The following is a 27019-nucleotide window of genomic DNA, read 5'->3' as shown; positions in this document are numbered from 1 at the left end:
CCCCGACTAAGTAGAGCCACTTAGTGAGTGCTCACCTATTAAAGAGGGAGACCCATTGCCCAAACTGTTGAATGACTTGACTTAAACAAATATGTCCACACTTCTCTTATATATAGAGAGAGAATATGGAAACTGATATGCACGAGATTTTCATAGTTTTTTTTGTTCTAAAATTTCACTGTACGGATGCAATCTAGATGTTTGGTTTTATATAAACAGACTCTTGAATCATCCGGTTACAATGTATGTGGTTCAGAATTTTCATAATATGAAAAAATAAAAATCACTTTTTTTATTCGATTAAGATGATCCAATAGTCGATTTCAAACAAATGGAGCATGCCAAATGCATCAGCAGGGTTAGATTTGCAAAAAAAAAGATCTATGAAAATATATGTTCATACTAGTTTACATATTCCAATTTCTCTCTCTCTCTCTCTCTCTCTCTCTCTCTCTCTATATATATATATATATATATATATATATATATATATATATATATATATATATATATATATATATATATGTGTGTGTGTGTGTGCTTCGATCCAAGTTGCTTATAAGCCTTCTCACTTTCAGCAGAAAACTTATATAAGTGTTATGCCCGACTAGTGGGTGCTCTCTCCCCGAAGAGCCAAAAACTTCATTAAGTGTTGGACCGAACGTAGGACCAGGCCTCCAGGAGACCACTACAAGTTTTTCACAAAAAACGGTTTATAGCGAAAAAACATAGGACAATTTTTGTAGAACTTTCCATTTCGGCCTTTAAATCCCTTTGAATTGTTGTCATGGTTGTTCTGCTTGCCTTTGTTGTTGCTCCAGCTGAGTTTAGAACTTTCCGTGTTGCTATTGTTGTGGTTGTCAATGATGTTCATAGGGAAGGTGATAAGTGTCTTTTCTTCAACAAGAATTTTTTTGAAACTGGCTTCAGCCTGTACGGATAATATTTCGACCATCATTTTTTTGAACAACTGATATATAACAGGACCGATGTCCTCCATGTCTTTCTGACAGTGTATTTTGGCAGATCTTAGAGAATCTATCTTTTGCTTGTTATTGCTGCTTTAACTAACACACTGAGATGATGCAGTTCTCTATAACGATATTGTGACGATGCCAAAGCTCTCTGCAGAATAAGGAATGGTTTAGACATGAAGAAATTTTGGGAGAAAGAGAGATGATGAAAGAGATATTTGAGAATCCAGTTGGCCATTTAGAAAAGATATCCCATTACTGGGGATTGGGTCATCACGGAAGTTGTGACGATGACATTGTTACTCCTTGGGAGGAATAAACAGCTAGAACATGAAGAAAAATATTATTTTAAAAAGGACATCTCTTGATGAAAGAGATTTTATGTGAGAAGATAGAAAATTTGAATAAAATCGGAAGATATACTAGAAGATATGAACAAGAAAAGAGTTTGAAAATAGATGGCAAGATTTGAATATTTAAAAAATTGCAGGCAGGATCGAAGAAATTGAAGAAATCATAAGAAAAAAAAATACACCTGGACTTTTGAAAATCTAAGGAGAGTTTTTTTTTAAAAAGGATTTCCAGGGTTTGGGAAAAATAGTTATGAAAAAATAAGGAAAAAGAGAAAATATACGCCTGACTTTGAAAAATAGAAGAAGATTTCAAAACAAACATCTAGGGTTTTTAGAAAATAATTCTGAAGAAATATGGAAAGAGAAATATATACCTAGATTTTGAGAAATATATGAAAATCTTAAAAAGAATATCAAATTATTTTAAAGAAATAAAGAAATATATACCTAGATTTTGAGAAATATAGGAAAATCTTAAAAAATATCTAGGGTTTAAGAAAAATTATTCTAAAGAAGAGAAGAAGAAATATACACCTGGATTTTGAGAAATATAGAAAAATCTAAAAAATATCCAGGGTTTAAGAAAATTATTCTGAAGAAATAAAGAAAGAGAAATATACACCTGAATTTTGAGAAAATAGAGGTTGAAATAAATATCTAGGGTTTTGAAAAGGTGAAGTGAACGAGTGTCACAATATCTACAAAAGAAGCAAAGCTATACAAGCAATGATGCACAAAACAACACTCCCTAAAAGCTGATTCTAAATGCAATATTTGAAAAAGGCTTGTAGGACCTTCATCCTAACTCTAGGGTTTAGATCATCTGATTCCAATCAAGATACGTTGCTATACTCAAGCCAAAGCTTGAAGTACGTGGCATAGAAATTTCTTCAGTTCTAAGGCAATGGTTTCCCAACATCCTTGAGCGTTTGCCGATATACTTTGGACTATGGCTCTTAGTACGTGGCAGGGGGGTATTAACCTAAATAAGTGATTCAGTTGCGAGGCTCTTTCCCAAACTATGGTTCAGTAAAACAACTCAGTAACGTGAAGATCGGGACAATATAGCTAGGGATGTTTTTTTAAAAATATGATCAACATGCAAGAAATCAGATGGCTCTAATGCAAGGTTTTAAAGAAATAGAATTTTGAAAATTATAAAGAAGCATACACTTGCATACATTGTTTGCATTCAATGCCTAGATTGAGGAGGATTGTATTTCAGACTTAAGTCTAAGTGAGCATGCAAAAGTCTCATCAATTTGGTCATACCAAACCATACTTAATCCTATATGCATAATGTGAGCTGGATTAGAGTCTAGGCTCCTAAGGTTTGCATAAAAATAAAGCTGACATTTGTAGAATAATGACTTAGAAAATTTTAAACAAAGCAAATGCATCAATTTGATTAGACGAAGATGGGTCCCATCATGGTCGCCACTTCTGTGATCGTCGCAATTTTTTTTTTCCCTTTTCTTTTCCTTTTCCTCCTTTTGAGAGGAAAAAGAAAGAAGAGAGAGAAATGAGAGGAACTCTTTTGCAAGGTCTCACTTGACCTATTTGAAAGAAAGACAAATTTTGAAATTTACTCGTCTCCGTTTTCAAATTTTACAGAAAAATAGAGAGACGAGATTCGCTCGTCAGTACGAGGTTCAACTGTTCCTGGCGCTTTTACCAGGGGTAATTGAACCAAGGATCGAATCAATGCCTTTTGCTTTGCCTAAATTTGTCTAAGTAATTATTATGAAATCCTAAATGCACATTGAATCATACATGTGCAATGAACTTTGAAAATGATGATTTGAAATATGATGCATGTTTTGGAAATATTTCAGAAATTTGGATTTTCTAAGTGATTTTGAAAGAGGTTTTGAAAATATCCTTGAAGAAGTGGTTCAGAAATTGAACTTGAAAAGATTTGAAATTTGACTCAAAACTTTAAAGTGGATTTGAGATTTGAAATCAGGAATTGAAAGTGAATATTTGAATTTAAAAATGGAATTGGAAAATAAAAGATTGAATTTTGAAGTTGGAATTTGGAAATTGAGTTTGTTTCTGAAATGAAACTTGAAATGGAATCAGAATGAGACTTTGATTTGATTTTGGAATTTGACTTGGTATTTGAAACCAGAATTGAATTTGAAAATTGGTTTAGAAATTCAAAGTAAATTTTGATTTGGAGTTTCAAAGTGAATTTCAAAACTTTGACTTAGAATTAAACTGAGAATTAAAGCTCAAAAATTGAATTTATAATAGAATTCAAAATTTTAAAATGGAAATAAAGAATTTGAATGAAATTTGAAGTTAAAATATGGAATCCAAGAATATAAAGTTCAGAAATTGAAATTTGGAATTGGAAATAAGATTTAAAACTGAATGAAATTGAAAATAAAAGGATAAATCTGAATTTATAAATGAAAGTTAAAAAATGGTTTTGAATTTAGAAATGGAAACTGTATTTCTAAAAGTTCATTCCAAAAATCACTTGGAATTTTGAAAATAACTTGAAAAGATGGCTATTAATGCTGCAAAATGATGAATGCATTGAAAGAATTTGTTTGAAATTGGAATTTTAAAAGGAAATCTCATTCTTTAATAGAATTGAAATGAGATTAAATTTTAATATAATTATGACTATGGTCACAAATATATTTTGATTTAATCTTTATTTAAATTCCAAGAAAGAATGAAATTATTTTTTGTGCTTATAAATATATCTTAATTTAATCTTTACTCTGAATTCTGATAAAAGAAGAAAAGATATTTTTGAAAAGTAATATGATTTTCAGAAAAGGCCTAAAATGTAGGTCAAATTTTATTCCCTAAAAGATAAAAATCCTAAGTATTGTTCATATTTTCATTATGACCATAAATGTGGATCATTTACTTAGGATTAATTATCTTTTATTAGAATGGTGCACTTGTCATTCGTGTTATCTCATAGTGCTTTTTGAAAAATAAAGGAAAATGAAATGCTACAAGCAGTTATGAGAATTTAAAATTACAACTATATGCTCATACATTTTATTCTAAACAGAAAAATAGAAATTCTCATTAATTTAGAATTATTACAATCTTAAATTGAAATTGAAATAATAAAATTCCTAATATAGGAAAAGAAATCAGCATCTTTCAGGTTTCCCTGCAAACATGAGGTAGCACCAGGCAACAAAAATACAAATTATAGAGAGAAATTGAAAATGCTATATTAACACTGAAATGCATATGATTATGGCTATTCTAGTGAAGAAATGAATATGCAAAATGCTATGCTTATGCTAAATGAAGAATACATATGCATATGCCTAAGTGCAATGCTTATGCTAATGAATTGAGTATATATGCAAAATGATGTGTAAATGCACAACTGGAACAAATGTATATGCAAAATGAGATGCCAAGGCCTAGCTATACTGAATATTTATGCAAAATGAGGTGCCAAAGTATGTGATGTGCAAGTAGATAGTCAATCTAATTGATTATATTGTAGAGATATTAATCCAATATGTTGTATGGGTAATGTACCTATATGCAAATATAGAGATACATAGTGATGTTTAGATCAGCTTAACATACTAATGTTAATCTCAATGTAGTATGCAGTTGTGATATGTAAGTAATATGCAGATGAATGGTGATATGCTCACATGTAAATGAATGACTAATGGGATGAGCAATATGCAAATAATATGCAGGTATTAGTGTGAATATCAAAAATCAAGTACATACATACTCAACAACAACAAACTGATTTCACAGATTAGATCAAGTGCAGTAGGTGGCGAATGCATCAGACCAGCTTGAGGTTGCTGAATACAATGTGCAAAATATATAGGTGTGCAGGGCAAGTGTAAGGTGCTGTGAATATGAGAAATGAAAGTGCAGGTGTTGGGAATGATTGCACATGCTGATGTGTAGCATAGTGTAAAATGAAGTGTAGTGGAGTGCTAGTGAAGTGAGGAAGTGTAGGTAATGAAGTGGTGTGTTAAAATATGCAGATGATGCCCCGGGGTATGATGGTGCTGGACTAAGACGCTATGCATATGCAAAAGTGGCATATTGAATGTGTTGTGAACACAATGTAGGATATGATAGTGGACACAAGGAGTGAAATGCCAATGTTGTATGCAGGGGATAAGATAAATACATATATAATGCAATGCAACATAAGAAATGTAGTATAATGAATGATATGCAAGTGTAAAGTTACAGCTAAGCCTATCAGGTGTTGATGGAGGTGTAGCTAATCCTATCAGACATTGGTGAAGATGCGGTGGATGAAGGCTAGGGTCTGATTCCCACTGATGGGCTTTCAGAAGATAATGCATCTCCTTGGAAATCTTCGATTCAAATTCCTGGTTCAGTTGAGCATGTGCATATATTGAATGCCTTGATAATATCATTTTTAACAAGAAAAACATATACCCTGTCACTTGTTTCTATCCCACTGCGCTCAGGCTCTTTCTTTACTCCTTTGCTCCTCATATCAACCCTGACAGCCCTCTTATCCAGCCATTTTCAGACATGGCATAAATATTTGACAGTAGAACAGGTAATGCAGAGTATAGCCGATGTATAAGTGCAGAGTGCAGGGTGTTGTGAAGTGCAACACAGGAAGCAAAGTGGAACAGGTGCTATGTTGTGGTAGTGAGGTACATAAATGTAGTGTTGTGCACAAGTGATAGTGAAGTGCAGGTGTGATATGCAAGTGCAGGAAGTGAAATTGCAGCAGAATGCAAATGCAAAATGCACAGGTGATAGTGCATTTGTATCCTTGAAACTAGTGCTAATAACACCATCTAGAATTTCAGATGGTTGAGGCACAAGATGCAAACAACTTGATTCGGCAAGATTGCCAACTTGTGATGGCAATGCTTCTTTAACAGAGTCACTAGTTCTGAAGTTATACTGATATGTGCAGCCAGATCACATTTTGAGCATATTTCTATCAATGTGGTTCCAACAAAAACATCAAATTCTAAACCAGTCTTCATCATCAATCCATGAAGGTGTTTCCCTTGCCATAGAGCTCCAAATTGACTTCATAACGAAAGATGTTCTATTAGGGGAATCGAATCCAAAGAAATATCGACTCCCATCATTTGATTGAAGAATTTTACAGCTTTACTTCTATATCCAAGCAAAACTTGAGATCCTTATTGACCAAGAAACAACATCTTTACATGGTGACCAATAAAAAAAAACTGAAATGCATCACTTGTACTCCCACTCTTCACATACACATTCATCGAGAGAGAGTATCCACGTGAACACTCTTCTCAAATCTTATCAAGATCATAAATAAGAATTCCTAGTATAAGATACTTTATGAAGATTTGATTGTATCCAACGATGTAAAGTAGGGAATCTAGGAAATTGTATACAAGGAATTGATACAATTTGATGATGCAGACGCAACAACAAAACCTACTGTAGATGTTGATGCAATATATGAAATGCAATGGATGATGTTATACAAGTATCGTGCAGGAAACACAGGAAAATGATGTGTTTAAATGTGTGATGTGCAGGTGATGAAGAAAGTGAAGGTGCAGAAAATGAAATATTGTGCAGTGAGATGATGTGCAGTGGCTACAGAGAGCATTTGTGTTTTAATAGTGCACATTGACTCCAACTTCTCTTTGCAATGGTTCAACTTGTAATAGCAGAAGATTGATGCTTCAATCCAACACACGAGAACGAGTCAAGTAAATCACATAGATCATTTTCATACAGTTTAACCAGCATCATCACCATGACAAAGTAAACTACTGCCATCCTGCAAAGGTCTAGAAGGAACAATAACGTGCACATATCCTAACATGGTGCCACAGAATCTGCACGCGAGTCAACATTGTATATTTCTGAGCCAAACCTGAGCAACCCCCAGGATGAAAAGCCATTGGCAAAGTCCCTATCAAGCATAAGAAAGGAGCCTTCACATGTCACAATGATACTGCTTTGTTGGAGGATATCACTATGCTACAAAGGCATCTCCAGTCTTAAGACAACAATGGCCTAAATTTCCCTTAGATGATGTCTTGTGGTGTAAAAGGAAATGGATATGGTAGACAATTAAGAAGTCCCAAGAAGAGAAATGTAAGCCCAAGAGCAACATATTTGTAGTCTGGATCGCTTATCTCCTCAGAAAGAGGGGAGATTGGTCCACTTTGCAGAAAGAATATCAATGTAACCCAATAAAATACAACATCATTGAATAATGAAGAGACCTCAAGCAGTGCAATGGAGGATCGCTGCAAAGTGGATTCGATCTAATACTGGATTAGATCGGATGCTAATTGCAGGTATTGGTGAAAATGAAGGTGAAAATACTAATCATATGAAAATAAAAAGAAGTAACTCTAAAATCAAATTGATAACTCTACAAATTGCAAGAAAATGTTAGATAGATATGATACAGGCCAGAAACGATGAAATAAATGTAATGCAAATGGAATGAGATGCTAATGTAGGATAAAGAAATGATAATGAAACAGGAAATGCAAGATGTATGAAATCATAAAGCACAGGGATGCAGGAAAACAAAATGGATGCTGCTACAAGGGAGTACCGAATTTAATAACATGAACAAGCATTCAACTATATGTGAACAAAAGAAATTAGATAATAAATTGCAAAAACAACAAAAGAAAATGTTGGAATATGAGAATTCCAATGATATTGCAACATGTACGCCGATGCTGCTATATGCAGATCGACACTATAAAGGGTGTTTTATATTGAATCAATGAAAAACAAGCAAAAGTAATTCGTGAAAGAAAACAGAAGGAGGAAAGAAAGAGAATAAGAGAAGTGCTTACCGTGGTTGGGCTTCAATTGAGAGAAAAGAGGCATTGCATCTGTACACTGCTTGCAGGATAAGATTCCTTCACCACTTGAGAGGAGGAAACAAGGAAAAAAAAGAAAGAAAGGGGAAAGAAGGATAAAGGAGAAGAGGGATACCAGAGGTAGAGAAGGGAGATGGTGAAAAATGGTTCAAGGAGGTAAAAAATGGATGCGAGAGGATGAGGCAAACGGATGATCTCTCTCCCCCCCCCCCCCCCCCCCTTGCGTTGGTTTATAATGGGGGAGACCGTTACAACAATTTCATGAGGGGTCCCTTGCATTTTTCAAGAATTTCAAAACAAGAGGTTTTAGAAAAAGAGTTTTTCAAAAAAAGGTTTTTAGTTAAGAAAAGGATTCTCAAAAAGAGGGTAAGCTATTTTTCTGAATTTTTTTCTTTTTATACTTTTGAGAAAAAGACCAAAAATATGAGAGATTTAAAAAGGATTCAACAGATGGGATCCAGATAAGGTTTTTGAAAGCTTTATGAAAACATTAAATTTGAAATTTTGAAGATTTTACAAAAAGAAGGGTTTTGTGAAATAACAGAATTGATTTTAAAAATTAGGTTTCACAACGAATCTGGATCCAAGATTTTGAGAAAAATATCTAGTTTGGATCTTGAATTGAGATCGGATCCGGATACAGTATCTGAGCAAATACATGAAATTTGTTTTTTTTTATTTTCTTGAAAATTGAAGTTTCAAACCTAGAATTGGATTTGAATATCATGTCTGGATTCGAGATTGGGTCAAATATGAAAAATTATTTTGGATTTCGGATCTTCAACAAGAAAATGAATCCGAGAAATAGAAATTGACCTAATTGCTCAGAAGGTAGGTGCTAGGGGCAAAAAGGAAATTTTTGAAAATTTGAAAAATTTGGGGTGTTCACAGTACCCTCACAATTCAATCAATGAAAATAGTCCCTCCTTTCTCTCGTGGACATAGGCTTGTAAAGTTGAACGACGTACATCATGTTCCAAGTGTGACCATGCACAACATTTGACATGGTATCAGAGCATCACATCCTCCCGATCCTCATGGCCGATCAATAAAGGAGCAGCAGTGGAATCACCTTCAATGCCACAGGTACACCGGTTGAACGGAATCTGTCTCTCAAGATCACCACCACCCTGTTAAATGGAGCCAACTACCTAAGCTGGTCTAAAGCTGCCAACCTATTCCTAAGCAAAAGATCTCGTCTCGGTTATATCAACGAGAAAAAAAAGGCACCAAGCAACACCGACTCCCACTACGATGATTGGGAGTCCAATAACCATCTTGTTATGTCGTGGCTCCTCAACTCCATTGGGCCAAGCACAGCAGAGGGTTTTCTATTTCTTGAGACTGCCAAGGAGCTATGGGACTCAGTAAATGAGGTATATAACAAAAGAAACAATCTTGCCCGTATCTATCAACTTCAAAAAGACATTTCCAACCTTACCAAAGGCGACACACCATTCAACGCCTACATGAGCAGTCTAAAGGGCATGTGGGAGGAGCTCTTGCAATATCATCCAGTCATCCGTGACACAGACGTGATCAAAAAGTACCTCGAAGAAGACCAATTCCTTAAACTTCTTGCTGGCCTTGGTCCTGAATTTGACGTCCTAAAAGGACAGATCATCATGTCATCTCCTCTCCCATCACTCACTTGTGTGTGTGCCATGATTCAACAAGAAGAAACACGACGCGAAGTCATGTTCTCTGAAACTCGACAAACATGGCAACAACATGAAAAAATGGCATTCAAAACCGAAACTACAAAGAAGCAAAAGGCGACCTTGGCGTCTACTGATCAGTATGACATCGAACGACTAAAGAATACCTGAGTGAAAAAGAAATTTTGCCCCAGAATATGTGTGCTGGCACTCCTCAACAAAATGGAGTATACAACAACAACAACTACTACGCTTTCATCCCAAAACAATTGGGGTCGGCGATATGAACTAAAAAAGAAAATCATTCTGAGTCTTCCACATGAATCCTTCTCCTCCAATCATTTCTATCTAATGCCATGTCCTCGGTGAGGTTCAAAGCATTCATATCATTTCCTATCATCTTCATCCATGTCTTCCTAGGCCTACCCCGACCTCTTTTAACTAATATATTTTCTCATTTCTCCATCTTTCTAACTAGAGCATCATTAGGCCTTCGCCGAATATGTCCAAACCACCGTAAACGATTCTCTCTCATCTTATTTTCAATGGGTGCAACGCCTACCTTCTTACGTATCTCCTCGTTCCGAATCTTATCTTTTATTGTATTTCCACACATCCATCTCAGCATACGCATCTCAGCTACACTCATTTTTTGAATATGATGTCTTTTGGCAGCCCAACATTATGTACCATATAGTAAAGCAGGCCTAATAGTCGTCATATAAAACTTTCTCTTCAACCGCAATGGCATTCTACGATCGCACAACACTCCAGTTGCACTTTTCCATTTCATCCACCCAACCTTTATCCTATGATTTACATCTCCATCAATTTCTCCATACTTTTGAATGATAGATCCCAAATATTTGAAACAATCATCCACCAGTATTTCTTGCTCACCAAGCTTCACTACACTCCGATCACTACTCCGTTGCTTACTAAACTAACATCACATCCTCAATATAGCCAGAAGTATCATGTTTGGGACAAACATCCCTATCGAATTTTGGGCTGAAGCCATATCATGCGCTTGCTATTTGATAAACAGAATCCCAAGTGTGAAATTGAATTTCAAAAGCCCTCTAGAAACAATACTAAACATGAAGATTGTTTTAAATCATTTGAGGATATTTGGTTGCACATGCTTCGTACACCAATAAGACCATATCAGAAACAAGTTCCAAAAGAGAGCTGCCAAATGCATTTTTGGGGCTATTCCACTATCAAAAGGGGGTATAAGTGAAATGACCCAACGAATCAGAAGTTCTACACATCGAGGGACGTAAAATTCTTTGAGAAATAACCATATTTTTCAAAGCCAGGAACAAAAGATCCAAGTGCCATTAGCAAGGGGGAGCCAAAAGACACCCCTTTGCCAGCCTTGGAGGTTAACGATGAGGTCGATGTTATTAGAGCAGAAGCCAAAGATCTTACTCCCACGCAGCAAGTCAACTGTGAGGAGAACCACATTCCCAACACTCTCATAGTTTGGAGATCCACTAGGGTTATCAAACCCCCTTAAAAGTTCAAAGACTTATATACCATGTATGCATCATCACCTAGACCATATTTCATGGATCAGTATCTAAAGGTCGAAGGTCTATCCAAGAGTTATCGAGCCTATCTGGCAAAGATTTATGAAAATTCTAAACCCAACTCCTCCAGTGAAGCAAACTTCAAACCCGAGTGGAGAGCACCTATACAAGAGGAGTTGAAGGCTCTAGACAAAAACAAAACTTGGGACATCGTCCCTCTCCCAACCAAAAAGAAGCCAGTAGGATGTCGATGGACCTATCGCATCAAGTATAGAAGTGACGGCAACATTGAACAATACAAGGCCATGCTCGTTGCAAAAGTATACACACAAGTTGAGGGGATCGATTATAACGAAACATTCGCCCCAGTGGCCAAGATGAACACCATCTGGATTCTCCTATCTATTGCTGCCATAAAAGACTGGTCTCTATACTAGTTGGACGTAAAAAATGCTTTCCTTCACGAAAACCTCGAAGAGGAAATATTCATGAACATTCTCTTGGGACTCAAAGGGATGTTTCAAAACAATCAAGTTTGTAAACTCAATAAGGCTCTCTATGGCCTCAAACAATCCTCAAGAGCCCGGTATGCTAAACTAAATGAGGATCTGACTCATATTGGTTTCAAAAGTAGTACTGCGGACAACTCTTTATTTGTATCGACCAAAGGCATCGAAACCACTATACTATTGGTCTATGTTGACGACATAATAGTCACAGGCGATGACCACAACCTGATCAATAAAACCAAAGTTGCTCTCAACAAGAAGCTCGAAATTAAAGACCTCGGACAACTTAGATATTTTCTTGGCATGAAGGTGGCTCAATCAAAGAAGGGGATTTTTGTTTGTCAAAGAAAATATACGTTGGACTTGTTGAAGGAAACAGGTAGTCTCGAAACCAAGCCAGCTGAAACCCCTGTGGAAGTCAATGTCAAGCTACTCAAAGATGAGGGAGAAGTTGTTGAGGACACAAACAATTTTCAAAGGTTGATCGGTCGCTTAATCTATCTAACTATCACAAGGCCCGACATCACTTACTCAGTCAATTTACTAAGCCAGTTCATGCATTCACCAAAGAAGCCACACCTAGAAGCTGCATACAGGATATTAAGATACCTCAAGGGATCTCTAGGAAAAGGCATTCTATTAAAAATAAGTAGAAGTAATAACTACTGTATTACTAGATTCACTGACATAGATTAGGCAGGCGACCCAAATGACAGGAGATTCACTTTTAGATATTGTTGCTTCATTGGAGACAATCTTGTCACATGAAAGAGCAAAAAATAAGAAGTCATTGCTAGATCAAGCGCAGAGGCCGAGTACAGATCCATGGCAGCCGCCACATGTGAACTAATCTGGATAAAGTCTATATTAGAGGACATGAGCATCATCACAACCGAACCTATGAACCTCAAGTGTGATAACCAAGCCACACTCTATATAGGAGCTAATCTTGTTTTTCATGAGCGCACAAAACACATTGAAGTGGATTGCCATTTTAATCGAGAAAAAATCAAATCAAAGATCATCAAAACCAGTCATGTGAGTAGCAATCAACAACCTGCCAACGTGTTCACCAAGGCCCTAAGCAATGATCGACTCATTGACATGTGCTCCAAGTTGGGGTTGACCGACATCCGACTCGAACTTGAGGGGGAGTGTTGATTGTCCTTATCCGCATGGAGGGAGGACGGAAGGCTGTTGACATCCGTCTAAAAGTCTTATCCTCATCTATCCGTTACACGATTGTTAAATGGTTTTTTTAGGACTCCTGTTATTCTGGTTATCCTTATATCTCTAATGTAAAAAGATTAATTTATTCAAATTCAATTAGCTTTCTAGCCAAATCAATAAAATTGATCCAAAATCCAATATAGCAAATCGGATATTTAACCAAAATCGTCCCTATTCACACCCTTACGATTCCAACCCCAACAAAAACCGTCCCATTCTCACCCTTACGATTCCAACCCTAATTGCCATAGATAACAAGCATCCATCCAAACCTCCTTGACGCCTCTTTTCTTTTCTTTCTTGCTAAAAAAACTCCTCTTTCTTTCTATGTTGGTGTTCCTTCCTGTACCTCAGAGAGAGAGAGAGCCATGTTACTGGCAAGGTTGAAGTTCGTCTGCAAGGAGTGGTATGCCCTTATATCGGACGGACCCTGACTTCGTGGCCATCCACCTGCATCAGGCGACTCTGAGATCACCTGACATTATTGTCCCCTCCCGCGACGTCGAGCCATTCGTCCTGACTCACGTGGTCGTGGGCGCGCGAGGGGAGACGCCTGCCACCACCATGACGGAAATCGACACCGACTTCCTGTATCATCAACGAGAAGACAAGCAATACTCGCCTGCGGTAGTGGCCACCTGAAATGGCTTGGTATGCTTGGCTTCCAACAAAAATATTTACGCCACCGAATTCTACGTGTTCAGACCCTTCACCGGCGAGCACATCGTCGTGCCGGGGAACTATGACTGCACGACCATGGGCACCTGCAGCCTCGCCTTCTACACATCGACGAACTAGTACAAGCTTTTCCGGCTCTTCGATATCGGGAGGCGGAGGCGGAGGCGGAGGCGGAGGCTGAGGCGGAAGACATGCGAGGTGCTAACTCTAGGGACGGATTCATGGCGGATGCTTGAGAGACCGCCCGTAGAGATTGTCCACTGTTACAGTCCTCCGACCTTCGCTAACGGAGCGCTGAACTGGGTCGCGATGGAGTGGCTCGCGCGGCTCAGAAAGATGGCGAGGTGCATCCTTGCCGTCGACGTCGAGGAGAAGTTCCGGATGTTGCCACTGCCTGTTGATTACCATGACAGTATGTGTATGATGGAGTTGGGAGGGTGCTTGTCAATTGTGGCACAGTTTGATGGCATTAACCTGATCAAGGTATGGATGTTGAAGGAATATTATAGTTGGGAGTGGCAACTTGAAGTGATCATCAATGTGGAACTGATCCATGTGCTGCCTGCTATCAAGGATTGGTCTGCGTCCCTGCCCAGGGAGCGGTACTGAGTGCGCCACTATTTTACGGTGTCCATAAGGGATGGAGAGATGATAATCAGGCACCAGCATGTGGGGTTGTTCGGCTATGATCTACAAAGGGTTGGGGAGTGCAGGGAGATTGGAGATTTCAGATGGCGCTCAAATAATTTTTCTGCTAGGGCTTTCTTTGGCAGCCTTGTTTCTCTGTATATATATATATATATAGGGAATCAAATTTACATGAGGATATTAAGAGGAAGTCCAGAAGATAGAAAGGCAGAGCAGAATCTCCTGATTGGAGCAAATGAGCCAAGATCCTGTTCCATAACAATGATCTCAGCATCTGGGTTTTCCTCTTGAATCCTAGCTCTCACTTCAGCTGCATTCTTTACATTCTTTGCAGGAATTACTATCCTCAATCCTCTCTTTGCTAGAACTTTTGCTGTCTCTGCTCCAATCCCAGAAGAAGCTCTTACGGTAGAGCCATTGAAATCAAGATATATGGGTGATCAAAACAAAAGTGATGAAAATTAAGCACTGTACACCCAGCAAAGCACACGGCAAAATTGATAAAGAATACTGCTAAACAATGCAAGTATGCCACAATAAAGGCCAAGAGTCCAGGCCTGAAATCTTCCAAAATGACATATAAACATATATGATGCTATCTTTTGAGAACTTTGCTGGCAGCATATGACATTATATATCCAACAATTATATGACATTTACTTGGTCTTTCCGTCCAAGGTGAAATTGAATGCAGTTAACGACTCTAGACATTCATATCATGGACCAAGACTTAAATGAAAAAGTTCAGAACATGAACATTCAGAATCCGAAGATAATCTCATAATAAGTTGAGAGAGACAACAACATAAGAATTGTGTGGTTTTCGTGATCTTTTCAAAAGGTTCCTGATTTTTTGCTGGAGTGCAATCAGGAATCCCTCATGCCATTGAAAGGAGGCAGTATGTCTAATGGCATGTTATGTCAAATTTGAAGCTACTTTATCCATTTAAACATTAAGAACCTATACCATTCGATATTAAACCATTTGAAATTCTGCAAAACATATAAACCATCGTAATAGAACAAGAAATTAAAAATAAAAAATAGAACTAAAAATCAAATTTATACCTTTTGCATCAAAGAGAAGAGTTTCAACTCACTTTTGGGAACTCCATATGCCAAGTAAGCCTGCAAAAAGCCAAAAAATAAAAAATAAAACAAGAACTAAAATTCAGCTAGTAGTTCATCATGAATAGAAACAGCTAGTAGTTAATAGACATGCAGATATAATTCACTATAAATGATTAACCTGGATTAGATATTAAAACCAATAATTCAGATAGTTCTCTCGCCCATAATGTAGATTTATCCCACTAGTTCCCAAACCAAACTCATGCATGTTGGTCTTTCCAACAATTATAGCACCACAAGACTTCAGGTTCTTCACACAGAATATGCTTCCGTTCTTGCAGTTTCCTTACAATTTCATACTTGTGCTCTGTTTCCACAAGACAAACCACAAGATAAGCCTGCTGTAATTATAAGATTGATAATTTTATAATCAGATTGAAAAAATATACTGCAAATCCATCAGCCTTTTAGATAAACTCATCATCAGGAAGTGCAGCAATTGAAGCATCCTTGTCATGTCCAAGCAATGAAGAGGAAGGCTACATGTTGGTCCCCATTCCAAGCCTCCTCCCTGTCTCCTTAGCAATAGCCAGCTGATCACCTGCAAGGGTAACAAGTACATGAGCAAGAAAGAAAGTTGACATGAAAGGAGCAAAAGAGCAGCAAAGCTATCAGATTTTGAGTTTGGATGACAAAAAACTAGGAGAAAAATTAAAATCTTAGACCACAAATGTCTCTCTGGTTTATGTATATCAATTGAAATCTTTCAACTGAGCACATCTTTCATCATTAAAAGAAAAAAAAATAAACTTCTATGTCGAAAGTTCTCTCTTCCTGTTGATAACTGTAACATATCGATATTAAGAAATAACCTTAAGAATGATTAAGTTTTAATAAATCAGATATACCAGTTGTCATCTTCACATTCACACCAAGATTGAGAGCTCTACGGATGGTTTCTGCACTATTATGCCTCGGTGGATCAAACAATGGCAACAGCCCTACAAATTGCCATGGTCCACCAGAACTCTCCTTCGTTCTCTCAGGAACCCCCTGATGCAGATTAATAAATCATATAAGCAGCATTCTATTAAGAAATTTTGATTCAATAAGCAAGATAAGGGTAGGTTGATAGACCAGTCTTGCCCACGTTCAGCAAGCTTATCAATCACAGCATGAACTCTTTTCCTAACGTCTTTCTTGGGATCGCAAAGGTTTAGCATCTGCTGAGTAAGCACAATACCATAATAAAGAAATTTATCATCTCCATGGATAATTAAAGAAATTGTACGCAATACTTTTGTAGGGAATCTGAAAATCAATATCAATTGTTGTTACTTTCTCAGGAGCATGATGCCAGGTTCCATCTGCTTAAATGTATATGAGAGTTGTTCGCTTGTCCACATGGTTGAATGGCTGGAAGTGAACCTCTCTTATACCTGCTCGGGGCTGCACAAACAATGAGTTGCCTTGACTTAAAATTCAGTACTTATTAAATGATAAAGAACATCCTTTGATTTCCATGACTACCTCCTTTGGGTCTGCCTGTTGGGTGATTGGAGGTTTTCCGACGAGACCACAGTCGGAATCCCAGTATGGCGGTGGCCCTGCAAAAACAGAACAGAAAAAACAGAGCGACAGCGTACCTGATGCTGCCATTGACGGAGGTCGCCGGAATTTTCTGCTCAGCCGGACTGCAGCCCTTCACGAGCCCAGGTTACCAGATGCAGTCGGTGAGTAGACCTTTGATTTCCTTCTCACTGTATTCTCTTCACCTGGGTCGCTCATGATACCTAGTCTTTATAAAGCATACGGTGGGAACGGTTTGCGTAACCGCTCCCCCTTATCGTATGCATATTTATCGGACGGATCATCCCTGATGTGGGGATGTATCCACATCGTGGATAACCACCACATTAATCGTGGTGGTTAATCCAACATTCTCCCACTTGATCCGACGATAAATCTTTTTAACCAGAAAACCTTATGGAAATAACTTGATAAATAGAATGGCCTTTATAATCTATTCTAAAGGTCCTTAGTTGAATCTCTAATCCTTATGAGATTAACAACAACCATAATGAGAATCAAAAGACTGAAAGTGATCACTTTATTTATATGCATATGTCAAAAAGAGTTTAACAATCTCATCCTCATTACATGTTCGGAATATAATCTCGGTGCTAGCCCTTTAGTAAGAGGATCAACGATCATCTCTTTGGTACCAATATTGACAATATGCACTAAATGATTCTTCGTCCTTTCTTTAACAACAAAATACTTCAATTCCATATGCTTGCATGACGTAGTACTTTTGTTGTTGTTCGAAAAGGACACCGCAGCTTCATTATCACAGTAGACCTTTAGTAGCTTCCCAATGAAATCGACCACCTTTAACTGTGATATGAAGTTCTTTAACCATATAGCCTGCGAAGTAGTCTCGTACAATGCAATGAATTCTGCCTCCATGGTGTGGGCAGCAGTGGTCGTTTGCTTTCCACTCCTTCAAGAGATCGCTCCCCCAGCAAGTAAGAAGACGTACCCAGTAGTAGACTTTCTACTATCAAGGCATCCTCCTAAATCCGCATCTGAGTAGCCAATGACCTCGAGGTGGTCAACTTTATGATACGTTAACATATAGTCTTTTATCCCTTGCAAGTACCGCAAGACTTTCTTGGCAGCCTTCCAATGGGGTAAACCTGGGTTAGACTGAAATCTGCCAAGTACCTCTACTGCAAAAGAAATATCTGGTCGAGAACATGTCTGCGCGTACTGCAAACTGCCAACAACTGATGCATATGGATAAGCATTCATCTGTGCTTTGTCAATATCGTTCTGTGGACAATCCTTTAGGCTCAACTTATCACCTTTTGATATGGTGTAGAAGTAGGAGAACAATTCTCCATCCCATATCGCTTTAACACCTTTTCTATATAGGATCTCTGAGAGAGGCCTAGAACACCTTTTTCTTTGTCTCGACAAATCTCAATGCCAAGATCATAAGCAACCTCACCCATATCTTTCATATCAAAATGTGATGCAAGAAACTGTTTTGTCTCTTAAAGCAACTTTATATCGTTGGTTGCAAGTAAGATGTCATCCACATACAACATCAATATAATGAACTTACTCTCACTTTCCTTAAGGTATATACATTGATCAATAATGTTTTCTGTAAACCCGAAAGTCACAATGACTTGGGAAAATTTAATATAGCATTGTCGGGAGGCCTGTTTAAGTCCATATATTGATTTGTTAAACTTGCAAACCAAACGATCATTTTCAGAGAAACCAAGAGGTTGTTCCATGTATACCTCTTCATTCAGATCCCCATTGAGGAACGTTGTTTTCACATCCATCTGATGTAGCTCTAAGTCATAATGAGCTACGAGGGACAGAATAATCCTCATTGACTCTTTAGTTGAGACAGGAGAAAATGTCTCATTATAGTCAATGCCCTCCATCTGGGTGAATCCTTTAGCAACCAATCTTGGTTTATGTCTCTCTATGTTACCTTTGGAGTCTTTCTTGGTCTTAAAGACCCATTTACACCCTACGGGCTTTACTCCTTTAGGTAACGTGACAAGAACCCACACTTGATTTTTAGCCATAGAGTCTAACTCTTCTTTCATGACTTCAATCCAGTGCAAAGATTGTTTGCTTTCAACAGCTTCCATAAAAGTCAATGGGTCATCATCCATATCTATGAAATCACCAGGCTCCTGAAGGTACACCACATAATCAGGATGTATGGCAGATCTCTTAATCCTTGTGGATCTCCAAATAGGTCGTTCCTCAGGCTCAGATGGAACCTGATCATCTTGTTCGTGCTCTTCCGCATTGTCCACAATAGGTTCACTTTGGATTTGTGCATTAACAATCGAATGATCAACCACACCATCATTAGGAATAACAATGTGGTATCTTTCGATGTTTTCCTTAACAGGTGATGAAACTGGATCCTGTATTTCCTCAAAACCAATGCTTTGAAGTGCAGTTAATCCTACTGAACCATCTTCTAGGAATTTAGCCTTATCCGTTTCAACAATTTGTGGTGAGTGAGATGGGCAATAAAACTTGTACCCTTTTGATCTTTCTGGATAACCAATGAAATATCCACTGGTTGTTCTTGGATCAAAGGCTTTAATGTGGGGGTTATACAGTTTAGCCTCTGCAGGACACCCCTATATGTGCATATAAGACAATGATGGTTTTCTACCTATCCACAGCAAGTAAGGAGTTTTAGGCACAGATTACGTAGGAACCTTATTCAAAATATGCACAGCTATCCTTAAGGCTTCACCCCACAACTTTATGGGAAGTGTTGAATAATTCAACATAGCCCTGACCATTTCTTTAAGCGTACGATTTCTCCTTTCAGCTACACCATTCTGATAGACACTACCAGGCATGGTATATTGAGGCACAATGCCTTCCTCTTTAAGAAATCGTGCTAATGGTCCTTCCCTTTGCCCCATCTCAGTAAACCTACCATAATATTCACCACCTCTATCAGACCTGACTATCTTAATAACCTTATCGGTTTGTTTCTCTACTTCTTTCTTAAATTCCTTAAACATCTGAAAAACATCAGATTTTTCAAAAATCAAGTAGAGATGCATATACCAAGAATAGTCATCAATAAAGGTGACGAAATATTTTTCGCCTGTGTAACAGGGAGAAAACGGTCCACATACATCCGTATGGACTATTTCTAATATCTCACTACTGCGTTTGACACTTTCTTTATATGTGTTTGTATGCTTAGCCTTTATGCAATCAACACATGGGTCATTGTCAGTAAAATCTAGAGATTGCAAGATCCCTTCATTTACCAGTCTCTTTATTTTCTTTTCAGAGATATGACCCAACCTTCGATGCCAAAGCATGTAAGATTTATCATTCATCATGCTACGTTTATTTCCAACTAATGCGTATTCAGAAGTCAAAGACTTCTGAGTTTGGATCTTCATATTCAATCTATATAAACCATCATAAACTGATGCAGAACCAATTTCAATTGAATTTCTGAATATGAACAATTTGGAATTTTCAAACTTAAAACAATATCCAAATTTATCCAACTTTGAAATTGAAATTAAGTTTCTACTATACGATGGAATATAAAAGACATCATGAAGATCTAAAACTATGCCCGTATCCAGAGTAATCCTGCAGGTTCCAACACCCTTCACATGTGAACGCATCTTGTTTCCCGAATAGATGCTTTTCTCATGCATTATTGGTTCTCTTCTGCTTAGGAACAACTGTAGATAGTTGGAAATATGAACAGTAGCACCAGAATCAATCCACCAGTTATTTTCAGGAATTTATAATAAATTACATTCATGAGAAACAAATGACAAATTACCTCTCTTTTCCAACCACTTCTTGTACTTCATGCAATCTGCCTTTATGTGTCCATTCTTTTTGCAAAAGAAGCACTTTATGGGAGCAGAGTTGGATTGTTTATCTTGGGATGACTTATCCCCAGTTGGCTTCTTCCTAGCATTTCTCTTAAATGCATTCTTCCTTGGTCCTACCTTGGACGTATGAGAAGTCATATGTGCACTCTGCACCTTCTCACCTTTCATCCTCTCTTCTTCTTCAACACACTTGGACATGAGTTTATTAAATGTTCATTCATCATTATGTGTGTTGTACGAGATTTTGAAAGGTCTGTATTCCAAAGGTAAGGACGTTAGAACTAAACGCACTAGGAAAGAATCAGAGATGGTGAGCTTCATGTCATTCAGCTGAGACGCTATGTTTCTCATCTCCAAAATATGCTGACGAATGTTTCCCCCTCCAATATATTTCATAGATATCAGTTTTGACATCAGGGTACTGGCTCTGACCTTGTTTGAACTCACAAATTGTGCCTCAATGGCATTCATGAATTCCCTCACTATTCTGCATTGTGGGATAGCACTTCGAATGTTCTTAGCTACTTTAGATTGCAAAAGCAACAAGCTAAGCCTATTCGAGTGCTCTCACTTCTCAAAAGCAATCTTTTGATCAGTAGTACTCTGATTAGTGAGGGCAGCGGGTTCATCTATCCTTAGGGCCAGATCTAGATCCATATACCCTAATGCAAATAAAACAGTTTCTTTCCAATCACTAAAATTGGATCCATCTAGAAAAGGTATAGAGCTAGAGCCATCTAAAATCACAGAACTAGAAACTGCATGACAAAAGACACGTATCAGGAAGCATTCATACGAGACTAAAACTTTAGTGGAAAAAGCAAAATAATAAAGGCCCTTGATATGCTTCTTTCCAGGCGAGTGAAGGAGGTCATCGGAGTCCTACTTTGGTAAGAGCTCCGACACGCGAAACCACTTCGCCTACAGACCATATTTGGTAAAACTAAGGTTCTTGTGAAGATATACCATCAACACAAAGTATCTTTGGATACACATGTGTGATGTATCTCGACACATTTACCTTATTCTACCCTACTTAAATTCCAAACACGATAAAACTACCTTTGAGTCGTCTATCGTTTCATGAATATAAGTACAATGTGCATATCGGCTTAGGAACTGTATGATAGTATAAAATTCATTTATGACTCACGTGTATTAAGTCACTTTGGTGACATGAAAACACTGATTCATTTAACTATCCTTAATGCTAATATGCAAAATTATATCTTAAAATAGTCCGTAAACCGAATGGACCAGACATATGACTCTTGAAATGGTTCTAAAACTGAATGAACCTGTCATATGTTCTACGAACCGGTCTTAAAGCACTCTGAACTAGTCTAAAACAGCCCCGAACCGGTCATCCAAGGGTCCGAACTGGGTCAAATTTGAATAAAAGTTCATTAAAACCATATAACTGTATGCCAAAACCCCTGTATTTTCTTATATTTAAGAAAACAGGGTCTTAGTATCTCGGAACCGGTGAAAAACTGGAAGGAACCGGCCAAAAATGGCTCCGAACCGATCCCGGAAGGGGACTGAGTCAGTCCATGATCCGGTTCAGGCCAAATAGTGCCTGGACCCTTCTGGATCTGGGCCAGACCCGACTGCAAACTGGATCCGGGTCAGACCCAGGTTATCTGAATCCGGGTCGGACCCGGTACAGTCCGGATCTGGGTCGGACCCGGTATGGTATGGATCCGGGTCAGACCCGGGGTTATCCGGATCCGGGTCGGACCCGATACAGACCGGATCCGGGTCGGACCCGGTATAGGCCGGATCCGGGTCGGACCCGGTACATACTCGATCCGGGTCAGACCCGGTACAGACTGGATCCGGGTCGAACCCAGGGTTATCTGGATCCGGGCCAGACCCGGTAATGACCGGATCTGGGTCAGACCCAATACCGGACCCGATCCGGTTCCTGTCATTAAAGAAAAGAAAAAAGGGCAGAAAACCTCGATATTTTCAGAAATAAGGGGTTTTCCCTTTTTCATTGCCGGCGACCAATGTCGTCGGTCGGCGACCCACGCCGCCTGTCGGCGATCAACGTCGGTGCCTGCCGGCGACCAATGTCGCCGTCCGCCGGCAACCAACGCCGCCACCTGATGGCGCTACTTCTCCGGCGAAAGCAGCCATTCATCCGCCAGTGAAAATTTCGGAACTGCCGGAGCCTGTTTCAGAAATCTGGCGACTCAATAGTCGCTGGCGACGGTCCCAGCCGCGCTTTAAATGGTGGATGAGGAGTGAAGCGCCGGCGGGGTCCTCGCCGACAGGAAAACCCCCAAAAACAGAGGTAAGTGATTTTTTTTTATCAATCTGTCGCCCAACGACGACAGTCGCCGGTGCCGGCGACAGGCGCCGGTGACCAGCAGCAGGGTCACCCCACGGTGACCTGCGTTGCTGGTCAAACCGGAGCACACCCCGCAGCGGAAGCGTGGTGGGCCCATAACCCATTGTTGGGTGATTGGAGGTTTTCCGGCGAGACCACAGTCGGAATCCTTGTTTGGTGGTGGCCCTGTAAAAACAGAACAGAAAAAATAGAGCGACAACGTACCTGATGCTGCCATTGACGGAGGTCGGAGGTCGCCATAGTTGGTCGCCAGAATTTTCTGCTCAGCCGGACTGCAGCCCTTCACGAGCCCAGGCTACCAGATGCAGTCGGTGAGTAGACCTTCGATTTTCTTCTCACTGTATTCTCTTCACCTGGGTCGCTCATGATACCCAGTCTTTATAAAGCATACGGTGGGAACGGTTTGCGTAACTGTTCCCCCTTATCGTATGCATATTTATCGGACGAATCATCCCTGATGTGGGGATGTATCCACATCGTGGATAACCACCACGTTAATCGTGGTGGTTAATCCAACATTAACATTCCAACCATTGCAACATTAATAGCATCCTGGTTTTCAGTTCTTGATGCTCTAGCTGCAAGTAAAACGACATATTCCTTGTCGACACCTTTTGCAAACACCTAAAGTTCCAAAAGCATGTTAAAACAATGAATCAACCTGAAAAAAGAAGGTTGAAAGGAAAGTTAAGATCCAATAAATTGAAACTTCAGCAAAAACTTACTTCAAACGCAAATCAGAAGATCACAAACAAACAAACTTTTTTCACAGAAATGACAGCAGAAGAAGGAATGAACACAAGGGATTTCCAGATCCAACCTTCTTAACAAGCTTTTCGCCTCATTCGGAGTCACCTGCCCACCGAATACCACCGCCCCTACCCCTCCCAACGGCTACCGCAGAAAACATCAACCAAAAAGAAAAATAAACGGGAAAAAATCAAAACTTTGAGCAAGGAACCAACTGGAAAATCCAGTGATCAAGAAAAAAAACAGAGAAAGTCAGAAGAAGAATGGACCTGGTGCAGACGCGACGTGTAACGATAACCCGCCGGTGGAGCGAGGATTCCTCTGTTCAGGTTGTCCCTGTTGGACATTATCTGATTTTGGGTCCAACCCACCTATGTGACCCTGTTTGACACCCTACAAGTGGCTCACGTAAGTGGCCAAGTAATGGAGATAGTGGGTGGGAGTTACGTGAATGTGGAGAGACCACATTCACGTAACTGCCTAATCTCCCTTTAGGGGCTACTGGGATGATGAGAGACTAGTAGCGGTTTCCCTGCGCAAATTCAGTTCCGCATTCAGACTTAGCGGAATAGAGTCCTGCTCACCGTCGACCTAAGGCCTGGGTTCATTGTAGGCGTTGACCGGCTGAGGAGAACGTCGAACTTTCTACACGAACTATGGCGAATTCAGGTAAGCTCCCTGTCCATGTTAATTTTACAGGGTTTCGCCAACATTGGGTTATGGGCCTACTCTGCCACGCATTTCCGATGTGTATGGCTATGTAGCCGTTTCGGCGATTTGTCGTCGGTGGTGTCGCCCTGGGGTGACAACCACCGGTAAGCTGCAGATTGTCGTCGTGGGGCGACAGTCTTCACCGGCTACTATCGCCGAAAAGGGCGACATCAATTTCTCGGTTCAGGCAAACCTCATAAAAAAATAATCGTTTTATACCTATAGTCGTTGGGCTACAGGGAGGATTTGTCGTCGCCGGGTTCATTGCCGGAGATGTTGCCGAGGTTGAACGCCGGATGGCCGGCGTCTAGGGCTTGAAAAACCCTCTTTTCTCTGCCCGGTGTTTCCATCAGGCCGCAGTGGAATCGTTGTCGCCTGGACGTCTGCAAGTGATTCCAGCCGGTGCCGGCAATAGCACACCGCAGTAGGGAGATGTCGTTCGCCGATGGGAGGGCGACGTGGGTCGCCGGAGGATTTTTTTTTGGGCATTTTTAAACATCAACAGAATCCGAGATTTCGGGGATGTCGCCGGATTGGACAATCGTCGTGGGGCGATATGCCGACTGAATCATCCGCCGGTCGCCGACGATCTTGCCGGCACTGCTGTTCCAGCCGTGCCCTTCAGCCATCGGGCGACGAAGCCACTATCGTCGTCGTGGGGCGACGTCTTCTGACGGGGGGGATGTCGCCGCACCGGCGTCACCGTGGGGTGACGCAGGTCGCCGACCACCGGGCTCAGTCACCGTGACGACGACGTGGGTCGCCGTGGAACCGAAAAGGGTGGAAACCCCTTTTCGGTTTCCCTAAAAATTAAACAGAAACCCATCGGGTTTCTGTTTCATTTTTTATAAGGGGACCAGATCGGGTCCCGAGTGAAGATCTGATAATAGACCCGATCCAAACCCATTTTTGGGTGGATCAGGTCTATTATTAATTTTTGGATCTGACCCGGACCCATAATGGTACCGGGTCTGGGTCTGATCCAAAAAGGATCGGGTCTCCATTTGGCATCGGGTCCGATCTGGATCCATTTTGAAACAGGTCCGATCCGGACCCATTAAGAGCCGGGTCTAACCCAGTTCTGTTATGGACCAGGTTGTACCCGGGATCCGGTTTGGACCGGGTCGTACCCGGTGTCCGGGTTGGAACGGGTTGAACCCGGGTCCTTTTAGGACCGGGTCTAACCCGGTTCTGTTATGGACCGGGTCAAACCCGGGATCCAGTTTGGACTGGGTCGTACCCGTGGTCCGTTTTGGACCGGGTCCGACCCGGGTCCGTTTTCGGACCGGGTCTAACCCGGGTTAAGTTTGGGCCGGGTCCAACCCGTATTAATTATGGATCGGGTCAGACCCGGATCCCATTTAAACCGGTTCGGATCCATGAAAGCAGGATCTGAACACTATTAAGACTGAATCGGATTAGGAACCTGATCTGATCCTTTCCGGAACCGGTTTAGAGCCGTTTTTGATCGGTTCTTTCCAGTTTTTCACCAGTTTTGAGATGCTGAAACTCTGTTTTCATAAATATAAAGAAATACAGGGATTTTGGCATACGATTATAGGGTTTTATGAACTTTTGTTCATATTAAGTATCAGTTTATAAGGTTTAGAATCAGTTCGGACCCTTAGATGACCAGTTCGGGGCGGTTTCAGACTGGTTCAAAGTGTTTTTAGACCGGTTCCTACTTGTGGACCCTGAGTTTTACCCATATGAGCATGTATTTGTTTTTTTTCATGCATTATAAAGTATTTATTTTAAATAATGCATGACTTATGCATGTTAATTCATGTATTTTACGTTGGTTAAGTTATGCATGATGATTTTAAGCATGAATTGTAACTAAATTTATGACAATTAGTTTATTCATTTTTGCTGAAGTATGAACTGATATTATGTCATGAATATACATGCATTAAAATGTGTGCATGGGCGTGCTCCATAATACGAATAGGATTTTCGGTAAAAGATCTTGGTTGACCGATTCATGTAATCACCAAAGTGATTTGAGTCGTGTTAATTAAGGATTCTTTGGACCGTATTAAGATTTGTAATTATGATTGTGTGTGAATTTATAAAACATCGATTCTATCCAAAGGTAGGTCGTTGTGTTCCAAATTTACACAGGGTGTCATAGTAGATATGTATTCCAGCCCATGAAGCATGTTCGTACCCAAAGGTACAGTGCTGAATTGCCTCTGGATTCATGATCTACTAGTTTCACCAACTGAAGTCAATTCCTTGAGAATTGAAGAGACGGAGCAATTATGAGTAT

General features: G+C 39.7%; 1 protein-coding gene and 1 pseudogene across 1 annotated transcript; one reads left to right on the top strand and one right to left on the bottom strand.

Annotated features, from left to right (window-relative positions):
• Nucleotides 1–787: 787 nt before the first annotated feature.
• Nucleotides 788–10004, top strand: LOC149838151 (uncharacterized). Its single transcript, XM_090008195.1, has 2 exons — nucleotides 788–881; nucleotides 9262–10004. The coding sequence occupies exons 1-2, from the start codon at nucleotides 788–790 to the stop codon at nucleotides 10002–10004; spliced, it is 837 nt and encodes a 278-aa protein (XP_089864321.1).
• Nucleotides 10005–14600: 4596 nt separating this feature from the next.
• LOC149838150 (plasma membrane ATPase-like) lies at nucleotides 14601–24383 on the bottom strand (annotated as a pseudogene).
• Nucleotides 24384–27019: the final 2636 nt, after the last annotated feature.

This window comes from Nuphar pumila, chromosome 5 (genome assembly GCF_984573655.1).
Source record: "Nuphar pumila chromosome 5, dmNupPumi1.hap1.1, whole genome shotgun sequence".
Taxonomy (NCBI): domain Eukaryota; kingdom Viridiplantae; phylum Streptophyta; class Magnoliopsida; order Nymphaeales; family Nymphaeaceae; genus Nuphar; species Nuphar pumila.
This window is presented reverse-complemented; position numbering and strand designations above follow the sequence as displayed.

Bases quoted from the DNA above. Each gene is read 5' to 3' on its own strand.
- LOC149838151 (XM_090008195.1), top strand. From the start codon at position 788: ATGGTTGTTCTGCTTGCCTTTGTTGTTGCTCCAGCTGAGTTTAGAACT. The intron at 882-9,261 runs GTGATAAGTGTC...TCAATGCCACAG, and splicing joins CAATGATGTTCATAGGGAAG to GTACACCGGTTGAACGGAAT.